This window comes from Cydia pomonella, chromosome 16 (assembly GCF_033807575.1).
Source record: "Cydia pomonella isolate Wapato2018A chromosome 16, ilCydPomo1, whole genome shotgun sequence".
NCBI classification, from domain to species: domain Eukaryota; kingdom Metazoa; phylum Arthropoda; class Insecta; order Lepidoptera; family Tortricidae; genus Cydia; species Cydia pomonella.
Window position 1 is genome coordinate 20,168,963 of NC_084718.1, and position 11,719 is coordinate 20,180,681.

An 11,719-nucleotide genomic window follows, 5' to 3' on the forward strand; every position below is an offset into this window, starting at 1 on the left:
CCCTACATTATCGCTAGGGTGATTTCTATGCATATTAGAAAGGGCTGGAGCAGCGGTGGGAACGAGTGGTCAGCGACAAAGGAATTTGTGATGCAAATGTCGACAGCTTCAAACGTCAAAAATATACAATTTTACACCCTATCCCTTTACAAATACGTGTCAAAATTTTGACACATCTGATGTTAAAATCGTTTTTTATTCTCTGTTGTTAATAAAAGTATTTAATTCTGATACAATGCGTACTGAAATAATGGGTGTTTGTTATTTTCATAAAAGGTACTTACGCGCTTTTGCCTCGGGAGGCAAAATAATGAAAAGTTCTCTGAATTAATAATTATTTTGGAGTTGAATAAAAGTTCTTTTAGTAAGTACTTTTTTATAACTTTTAATTACATATTCAATTTGAAGGCATGTTTAAGCTGACATGGCGTACATACTTTTATTTCGAGAGCATTAAAAAATAAAGTTTTAAAGTTTATTTGTCTTTGGGCAATGGTTTAATGGATGACAATAATTAGATCACACGTTTAGGGGGTGGGAGGGGGTTAAGAAAATGTGACATGTTGTGACAAGGGGACGTCACAAAGATGACTGGGAGGGCAGTCATCTTTGTGACGTCACTTTAACTTCATCAGTAACCGAAACTTTTTTATTTTATCGCTGTACAGGTATATAACGAGTTTTTGGAACGATAATCGTTTTTATTTGTTTCTAGTCTGTTTCGTGTTATAAAAGTACTAATATTTATTTTATCAAAAAGAAATCATCTGTGAAAATTTCAACTGTCTACCTATCACGGTTCCTAAGATACAGCCTGGTGACAGACTGACAGACTGACGGAGAGTGGAGTCTTAGTAATAGGGTCCCGTTTTTACCCTTTGAAAGAACTTCGCAGAAGTAAGCTCCATTATTATTATTAACAATTAAATAACCTGATAAAATAAAAGCTGCACGTTACTATTTCTAATGCAAAAAAAACGAAGTATAAAGATCTCATCAATTTTTAATAATTAATAAATAAATATTATAGGACATTATTATACAAATTTTGTATTTCTATATTTTATCAAATACTTACATTAAAAAAAAAAGACAAGTGCTGTTGCGCGTCTTTTTAGCTGTACATTACATTTACCATGAGAAAAACTAAAAACTAAATTTCATCTCATACAAAAAGCTACACTCCGTCACATTTATTAGAGACAAAAACAAGACACGGATTTTTTTTTTGACTCAGTGTTCAGTATCATTTCGTACCTTGTCACAGTGAATATACTATAAATATTATAAATAAATATTATAGGACATTTTTACACAAATTGACTAAGTCCCACAGTAAGCTCAATAAGGCTTGTGTTGCGGGTACTTAGACAACGATATATATAACATATAAATATTTATAAATACATAGAAAACACCCATGACTCAGGAACAAATATCCATGCTCATCACACGAATATATGCCCTTACCAGGATTTGAACCCGGGACCATCAGCTTCGTAGGCAGGGTCACTATCCACTAGGCCAAACCGGTCGTCTAAATAATACATTTCATCAATCAACGTCTAATTCTAAAAACTTGCTATTTTATGCAAAATAGTATTCTTCAGTAAAAACACTATCAGGTAAATTCGAACGAGCACTGACATCAGAATGAAATATAATAGATAACATTTTCATTTAATTCAGTTATCGTGCATTTCGCTCTTACTTGTCCTTACGTGTATTGGCGCGAGCGAGACGCACGATAACTAAATAACATCATTCAGATATAATTTTGATGTCCGCGTACGTTCGAATTGGCCTGTATAATCGTTAAACGGTACAATTTTCTCACAATTAAAAAAAAACGAGATGATTTTGTATAATTATATAAAAACATATTTTATGACATAGCAACAGATGTACATAATTACTGCATTTACTGCCCATGTCATAAAACTGCATTACGCGTCATTTTATTCAACACATATAAATGAAAAGTAATTATATTTAGTTTTATGGTCTCTCCTGGATCGCATGATCCGTCCAAACCTCAAATTGACACGCTATTTTGAACCATATTCCCATCAGATTAAGGTTGTAGTAATATTTTTTGTAACTGCAAATACGTTTTTGTGATATCGTTAGTTATGTCTGAGAATTTGTCGCCTTGTATTGGGTTTACGATGGATTTTTTTAATGCAATTGTGGTTTTATAATATATTTACTTTTATTTTGAGCTTTGCCATTGGATTTAGTATGATATAAAATCTTTTATAGCCTTTCAACTTAGCAATTTGTTAGAAATACAGTGAATTAATAAAACTTGTGCATTTAAGTGAATTTGGTAGTTTATGAGTTATAATAAATTATGATTTTTATGTGAGGCACTGGCGATGTTTAGATATTTATAGTGTTCTTTAGATATACATTTTGCGCTTTGAATTACATTTTATCAGTCAAAAGTCAAAACCTTTGTGACAGAACTTATGACCTGACTAATTACATGTATTACATGGGTACTTACATGTTTATACCAAGTTTCATGCAATTTAAGTAGGTCGTTAAGAGCGTAACTCCAATTGTATGTGTGCGGCTTTTTGGCGGTGGGTTCATTGACTCTTAAATCGTCCAATTTTCATATTTGTTCCCATTTCCAGCCCCACCGTGTATAAGTGCTAGAGGCCAGAAAGAACATACAATAATGTCATTAGTGTGAGAAAGCTGGCATTAGTTATTAGTGCAGTTTGCACTCCCCTATCAGTGCCGGTAACACTGCAATACTTTGTCAACCATTGTACCTCTTTCTAGAACTAACACAGTATATTCATGGTATATTAAAACAGTACTTAGTTCTTACTTTATTTAAACTGTTATGTGCTTGATCACTGAGACCATTCCAGTCCGATACGAGGTTCAAACCTTCAAGAACAGGGCGCAATCCCATCTTAAAGGTCAGCAACGCAATTCTAACCCTTCTGGTGTTGCAGGTGTCCATGGGCGACGGTTTTTGCTTACCATCAGATGATTTGTCTGCTCATTTGCCTGGAAAAAAAAGAGAAAGACAAGTTTATCAGCATTGTTGACATCAGCAGCAGAAGTAGCTAAAGCGTAAGAAGTTTTATATTACCTTATTTTCTCAACAAAAAAGGTTTTTAGTGTTTGACTGAAACCGATTTTTTGCCGAAACCTGACAAACAGTATTATTCAGCGGCATTTAAATATAACTTATTTTTAGAACACTTTAAAGTTTATTCTAAGACGAATGTATTGCGAATTTTGTTGTTTAAGGCCTGACACTGACAACTGACAAGCAACGTCAATTACAATGATGATGGCGAACATTGAAGATAATATTTGGTTTGTATAATAATTCATAATTTTTAAATTTATTGAATAAAAGTGTCGCCGTTTGAGGTGTACAATGTATGTTTTAATTATTTGCTCGTGTTACAAGCCTCACCCGGTATTACGCCTGAGACAATCAATGTACAGTGTAGACTAACATTAGCTGTGACATGCCGGCATAGCTGTGCTATTTATGCAAATGTCGGAGCATAACACAAAGCGTCAGTAACCAGCGTTTACGTTACGTTTAGTAACTTTCTATGGGCTTCTCTCTCTCTCTCTCTCTCTCTCTCTCTCTGTGCGTCGTATACCTCAATGCTGCTTCTGCATCACTTTCTCGCGTATGATTTTCCTCCATCTATCTCTGTCTCTGGCGGTGTGAAGAGCGTTGTGAAATGTGGAATCAAGAGTGGAACGGATCTGGTCGGTCCAGCGTGTTGGGCTGCGTCCACGAGGTCTTTTTCCATCTACTTTGCCGGTCACAAAGAGCTTCTCGAGATTGTCACTGTCTTTCCTCGCAATGTGACCGAAATATTTCAGGATTCTATGGGCTTATGGTGACACAAAATATGTTAACAAATTATTCCTGACTTTTTTCAAATACCAACTGTTAAAGTATACCTATTCTAAGAAAGACCCAAATCAAGATGCGATTTTTCCAGGATCCGAACATCACCTGACCTCATGACAGCATTTCTGTAACCAAACACCCTTAGAAACAAAAAAAAATCGGTCCAGCGGTTTCGTAAACATCTGGTACCGTTCGTAAAAGATACCGACGAATCTTCCCCTTTGAAATTAAGAAGTCGGTTAAATATTACCGAGAATATTGTAGCAGCAACCACAACCACATCTCCTTCTTCTTCTTTCCATCCTGTTACCCCCTGCTGGGGTGTAGGGCTCGAACCATTCTCTTCCACTGACTCCGGTCCTGGGCAGCTCGAGTAACCTCCTCCCACCCCATCCCCAATACACCCAACTCTTGCTCCACGGAACGACGCCAAGTAAATTTAGGGCGACCATGTTTCCGTTTTCCGGGCATCTTCCAGGTTAGGGCCACTTTGGATTGCTGGGTGTCAGGCTTCCTGAGGATAAGCCCAATCCAATGCTATTTGCGCGTTTGGATCTCCTTGTGTACGCGTGTTTGTCCTGTAATTCTCCATAAAAAAGGCCAAAAGATGCGTAGAATTTGCCTTAAGCATTTGGTCACAAACACTTGGAGTTTTGTTGTTAGATCTTTGCGAACAAACCAGGTTTTGCACCCGTGCAGTAACACAGCTTCCACATTATTACAAGTAAATATGAGATCACGCTATTTCTCCAAAATATTATTTTATTAGTTGATATAACCTTAACTATCCCACCTTCCAACATGACCGATAATCTCTTATCAGCAGATTCCTCTTAACACATCATTACAGTAAACATGACATCATCATCATCACGCCATTTCTCCAAAACGCTTATCTTCGATTCGCGGAACACGACACGTATCTCACGTAGAGAATGAACTTGTGACCATACTAACTACAAAAACAGACTACTGTTGTAGGTATATCATAATTATCTTATCCCTAATAATACTTTTAATAATAAATAAAACGCAGGGCAGCTTGTGGCGAGCTGTTGGGGAATAACGAACGACCCCATGGATCCGAGTACTCCCGAGAGTCAGAAAGGGTGTCGGCGTGTCTTCGTCGGTTGGAGTGGAACACAAGGAGAACCGCAGGACTCTCAATTCTCTTCATTGGTCGTCCAGAGAGGAGTCGTTAGCGCTATATGCTCCAGGGGTGGAAATGAAACATGCGTAAGACGCGAGTTGGCACAGTGGCCGTTATCAGCCACTGGGTAGGAAGAGGCGTACACCTCTCGACACCCCTGAGCCGCTCACACCGGTGTTGCTCCTGGTCGTCTTCACGACGGCAGTTTTAGGGGCCCATCTAGTGAACAGCAAAGTCACCGCTTGTCTCGATAACTAGTGAAAAACATTTTTATGTCAGGTGTCCCGACGTTTTTGCAATAACCCAGTCTACTATTATCCACCCAAGCTTCAATTCATAGACCTTATACTGTTCACTTTTTCTCCAATAGTCCCAATGCCTGCTGCGACCGGTTCATGGGTGTCTATTGTAACCCCAGTGAACGGGTTCCAGCAGGCGTTCTACATAACATTAAAGCTCTCCAAGGGACCTCTACGTGTTGGCTCTATATCGGGACCCAAGCCTATCAAAAGACCGGAATTTTTATGCCCGTGAAATCCAAGGAGATACAAGGAAAATATGTTTTTTTTTAAAGCGTCAAAAGGGCCATTACGCATGCCTCCCAAAGATCCGGAACACCATTGTTTCGTGATGGAAAAGATAGACAATGAAATATGAATAAACATTATTACACAAAATGTCACACGAAATTGACTTAGCCCCACTAGGGACTAGGGACTAAGACAACGATATGCATAAATTATAAATATAATTACCCAACGCCTAAGTATTTCTTTCTAAAACAAAATATTACTCATTACACCCACCCATAAATACCTTTACCAGGATTCGAACTTAGGACCATCGGATTGATAGGCAGGATCACGTAAATCAGACCGGTGGTTGAAAATCCTAATTACTTACCTATCTAATTCCTTCCTTATATTTTTTATTAAATTCTGATTTTATTACTAGACAAAGAAAAGTCTCTCTACTGATTAACTATATTTAGAAATGACTACTTACTTACTTAATTAGTACGTTATATTGTCACTACTTAGGACGGGACAGACAAAATTACTGCCTAAGTAATTAATATATATCATTTTTTTTTTTTTAACACAGTGCAAGCTTACAGTACTACACCAATTCGCTTACACACTAGAAAAATAGATGTCAGGAAAATAAAAACATACAAACAGATGACATGTCAAGAAAAATAAAATTTACATAGTCAGTCAATTAATTACAATATTTAGCATATATAAAATGTCAAGGAAGATCAAATTTACAAATTCAGCCAATTAATTACAATAATTCAAATTCAAAAAGTGTCTAGCAATATTACATAGGTACGCTAAACTATTGGCAAACATGTCGGCATCTGCGTACTGAGCGAGCATTGAATGCAGGCTCGATAGAGCGCGTGAGGTAGGAGCGTGCCTCGCGTAGCATGTGCGAGCAGAAGGCCGCTGCAACAGGCATGGCCGGCGGCTTGGTGTTACTGCCCCGTCCACATCCTGGGGTATCCTCTTAGGAACTATCAATCCCATCTTCTCCAACACCTCGGGACTGTCGACTCGATGGTGAACAATCGAGAGATAGTGAACTAGGAGTAAGAACTTCCTCCTTAGTTCAAGTGTCTCCAGCCCGACCATCCCCGAGACAAAGATGGAGGGATAGTGTGGTGTATTTGCATGTGTGCGTCCGCGCGCACACAGGCGCGGCTACTTGTAATGTACAAAAACCAGTAATAAACGAGCATCTATCAGATCCGGTTGTTTCACTAAAGTACTTGTAGATACCTCACTGGCGACGATCCGTGACTTACCCGCGTGTGTATTTAAAATAATTGTTATTTATAATGGCTACTACTTTTATCGGAAATTTAAGTCATTTTGACCATAACACCCAAGAATGGGAAATTTTCAGTAGTCGTTTGAAGCAGTTCATTGTTTTAAACCAAATTAAAGATGAGATGAGACAGGCAGTGCTACTGACACATCTGCATGACGATACATACCGGCTGTTGAAGAACCTTCTGTACCCGAGTAAGGTAGAAGAGGTCGGGTACGACGAGTTGTTGAGGGTGCTCGACGGTCATTTTACTCCGAAGAGGTGTACCTTCGCTGATAAGACCAAATTCTACGAGGCTATGCGTGACGTGGGGGAGAGTGTCGAGAAGTGGGCGGCTAGAATCAGAGGACTCGCCGTACACTGCGAGTTTGGAAACTCGCTGGACATGCTGCTGCGGGACAAGTTCGTGCTGGGGCTACGCGCCGGCAAGGAGCGCGAGCGACTCTTCGAGCAGGACGCCACCACGCTCACGCTGGCGAAGGCGATGGAGCTGGCACAGCAGACGGAGTGCGCGCAGAAGGCACGCGCCGATGCAGTGGCCGTGGCCGTGAAGCAGGAGCCGGTGTACCGGGCGGGCGCGCAGCCGTCCGCCGGCCGCCGGGACCCCGAGGCGAGGACCTGCTCGGTGTGCGGTATGAGGAGCCACGACGAGAGTAGGTGCCGATATAAGTCCTACCGGTGCCAGCTGTGTGGTGAAAAGGGACACCTCAAGAAAGTGTGTACTTCCAAGAAGCAGTCCAAGAGTCGTGTGAACAATGTTGAAGCGACAGAGTTCTCGGTAGAAGGTGGGGACTGCGATAATTGCAAGGAGTGTAAACTTCTAAGTTTAAGGTACGTTAATTATAAACCAATATTACTTAATGTATCTATTAATAACCTTGAATTGAACATGGAACTGGACTCGGGCTCCGGTGCTACCATTATTAACGATAAATTATACAGGAAAATATTCCCTAATGTATCATTATATAAAAGTGATTTAAAAATGTGTCTATACAATTATCATAAAATAACGCCAATAGGTTTTTTCGTTGCGAAAGTAAAGTTTATGTTAAAAGACCGATTTTTGAAAATTTATGTTATAGAAAACGGCGGCCCGCCATTATTGGGCCGTGATTTTATGGCGAAGTTTAATTTGTCATTCACTGTAGATAACAAATTTGTTACAGATGTAAAAATTAATCAGAGCTCGAGTGAGGTAACAAGGTTATTAGAACAGTTTAGGAGTTTATTCGAAGAAGGGTTGGGCAAATTTAATAAGTTCAAAGTACACTTGCAATTGAAAGAGAACGTTAAACCTAAGTTTTTCAAACCGCGGTCAGTTCCGTTTGCTCTAAAAAAACGGGTAGAGGAAGAAATCGACCGGCTGGTAGATTTAGGTATACTCGTACCGGTTAATTTTTCTGAATACGCAACGCCTATTGTGCCTGTTTTGAAGGAAAATGGCAAGGTCAAAATTGCAGGCGATTTCTCTGTCACGTTAAATAAAGACATGGTTATCGATAAGTATCCGATGCCGCGTATAGAGGAGGTGTTTGCTAAACTAGGCGGTGGTGAAAGTTACACGAAACTAGACCTTAGCAACGCGTACAATCAGTTCGTTTTGTCTGATAGCTCTCAGGCGCTTACGACCATTAGCACTACAAAAGGTCTTTACAAATATACTAGGCTAGTTTATGGTCTCGCCAACGGCCCGGCTATTTTTCAACGCGCTATGGAGTCACTGTTGGTAGGTATTGACGGAGTCAGCTGTTGGTTGGACGACGTGTGTGTGACGGGACCGACGAACGAGATTCATTTGGCGCGATTGCGAGAGGTTTTGACTAGGTTTAGTGATGCAGGTTTAAAGTTACAGAAAGAGAAATGTGTTTTCTTAGGTAGTAGTGTAACTTATTTAGGCTACGTTATTAATAAAAACGGCTTACGAACGTCTCAAAAAAAGGTGGAAGCTATTCATAAGGCACCAAGGCCGACTAATGTAACGGAGGTAAAGAGTTTTTTAGGACTCGTAAATTATTACCGTAGTTTCATTCCGAACGCATCGAACATGTTAAGTCCGTTACACGAACTACTGCGCGCGGAGGCAAAATGGGAGTGGGGACGTTCACAGGAGGAGGCGTTTCAGGCAGTCAAAAGGGAGTTAGGCTCTGAGCGCGTGTTGGCTCATTTTGACCCGGAGGCTCAGCCAGTGCTCAGTGTGGATGCAGGACCTGGGGGGTTAGGTGCCCTTCTGGCACAACGCGACCCGGCAACCGGTGCCGAGCTCCCACTCGCGTTCGCCTCGCGCTCGCTCAATGCTAGCGAGAGGAACTACAGTCAACTTCAGAAAGAAGCCGCGGCCATCATTTTTGGTGTTAAAAAGTTCCACCAGTATCTATATGGCAGGCAAGATCCGTTCATTTTAAAAACCGACCATAGGCCTTTGTTGTCCATTTTCGGCAAAAATAGCGGCATTCCTGTCATGACCGCTTCCCGGCTACAGCGATATGCAATTATTTTATCAGCGTATAATTATAAGGTTCAGTATATAAGCAGTGCGAATAATCTCGTAGCTGATTATTTTTCTCGTGCGCCGTTGCCTAACATGAACAATGATGAGCATAACGAAGATTACGATGACGTGTCTTATTTAAACTTTTTAGACGACAGTGTGACTCCCGTGACAGCTGATAAAATAAGACAAGCTACCGGAAATGACCCTACACTAAAAAAAGTTTTTAGGTATATGAGTCTCGGTTGGCCGCGAAAGATAAGCTGTGCATCTATTGTACCTTATTTTAGATGCAAAGCCGACTTACAAATAGATCATGGTATTCTTTTCCGTGGTCACAGGGTGGTTATTCCGACAATATTTCGAGATCAGCTGTTACGTGAATTACACACCGGACATTTAGGTATTGTCAAGACGAAAAGCATCGCGCGCGGTAAGATGTGGTGGCCTAACATTGATGGCGATATCGAGCGCTGGATCGGCTCATGCGCCGCCTGCGTGGCCGTGCGCGCCGCCCCTCCCCGCGCCGCTCCCGCGCCTTGGCCGCGTCCTCCGTCTGCCTGGTACCGGGTACATATCGATTACATGTCTATTCATCAGAAAGTGTACCTAATTGTCATTGACGCATATAGCAAATGGTTAGAGTGTCTTTTGATGGACAAAGGTACTACTACTCGAGCGCTGATATGTAAACTTAAGGAAATATTTTCCAGATTTGGCGTACCGAATGTCATTGTATCCGACAATGATATTAAAATTAATTCGGCCGAATTTAATTCTTTTTGTGCAATGAATGGCATTCGTTACGTCACTTCTCCAGTTTATCACGCGGCCAGCAATGGTCAGGCCGAAAATTCTGTGAAAACATGTAAAAAGATGATTAAATGTATAGATAAAACAGATAAGTCAAAAGTTGAGGATAAACTAATGGGCTTATTATTCGAGTACCGTAATACTCCCCATTGTTCTACGGGCCAAACTCCAGCGAGTTTGATGATGGGCCGTAATTTAAGATCACGGCTAGATCTTGTGATACCAGATGTTAATAAAACTAAAGACAATATTGACAAATGTGTTATAGACAATTGTAGAAAATTCAATATCGGGGATCAAGTATGGGTTAAATGGTTTACTGAAAAAAAAGAGATCTGGGTTTTAGGCACTATTCAAAATAAAATTGGTAACCGAATGTTTTTGATTTATGTGCATACTAAAAATACTGTATGTAGACGCCACGTAGATCAAATGCTTATGTATACAGGTGGTGAATTTGACGTTATTAATGAAACCGAGGATGCCGGGGCTGACGAGGACTCGTGGTCGCCACCGCTCGAGCCGCCGCCAGCTCCGGCTGGTTCCGCGCCCCCGGCGGCGTGCGTGAACCCTCCGCCATCCTCCCTCCGGGCTGACAGTCCCCTACAGGCGGATGTTCAGCCGCGTGACGTAGTGAGCGATGAGTACGATACCGGGCTTTCCGGGGAGGAGGAGGAAGTAGAGGAGCGTGAGGGGTCGCGCGCGCCGGCCGCGGTGGTTCCGGTGGCCGCGGAGGCCGCGGTCGCACCTGCCGCGGAGGTGGCGCCCGCGCCCGCCGACGCACGGTTGCCGCCGCCGCTTCCGACAATTACTAGACCGAATTTAAGGCCTAGAGATAAAAATATTAGTTACAAATGTTAATGTTATTATGTGGTTTAGTTATGTGTGTGTTAGTTATTATACACCTTATGTAGTGTTAAGTACTCATGTATTGTTTATTCTATTGGCAGGTCTTACAATTAACGGTGGAGAAATGTGGTGTATTTGCATGTGTGCGTCCGCGCGCACACAGGCGCGGCTACTTGTAATGTACAAAAACCAGTAATAAACGAGCATCTATCAGATCCGGTTGTTTCACTAAAGTACTTGTAGATACCTCAGATAGAGATACGGATAGTACCCATAGGCTTTTTTATATAACCAACGAGCAAATTTGCGCTGTATTCTCTCCAACATTAGAGAGTACTTGTCCTCATAAGGATCCCAAACAATGGCACCATACTCTAATTTACTGCGCACATATGCGTTATATAAAACTTTAGCCACTCCAACATGAAACTGTTTACATATCCGCATAACAAACCCTAATGTATTACTCGCCTGCTTACTAATATTAATGACATGTGTGTGAAAGTCAAATCTATCAACAAGAACTAAGCCCATGTCGCGGATTTCACTAACTCTTTCCAATTTCAAAACTATATTGAGTTAGGAGTGGCGAACGTTTGCGTGAGAAAGTTATCACCTTACACTTGTTCACATTAAAAGGTAGCCGATTTAACACACTCCACTCAGCTGCAGCATCAAT

General features: G+C 41.0%; 1 protein-coding gene across 1 annotated transcript; it reads left to right on the forward strand.

Annotated features, from left to right (window-relative positions):
* The first annotated feature begins 6,711 nt into the window (after positions 1–6,711).
* On the forward strand, positions 6,712–11,255 carry LOC133526481 (uncharacterized). Its single transcript, XM_061863135.1, has 2 exons — positions 6,712–7,718; positions 11,142–11,255. The coding sequence occupies exons 1-2, from the start codon at positions 6,895–6,897 to the stop codon at positions 11,152–11,154; spliced, it is 837 nt and encodes a 278-aa protein (XP_061719119.1). The 5' UTR covers positions 6,712–6,894; the 3' UTR covers positions 11,155–11,255.
* Positions 11,256–11,719: the final 464 nt, after the last annotated feature.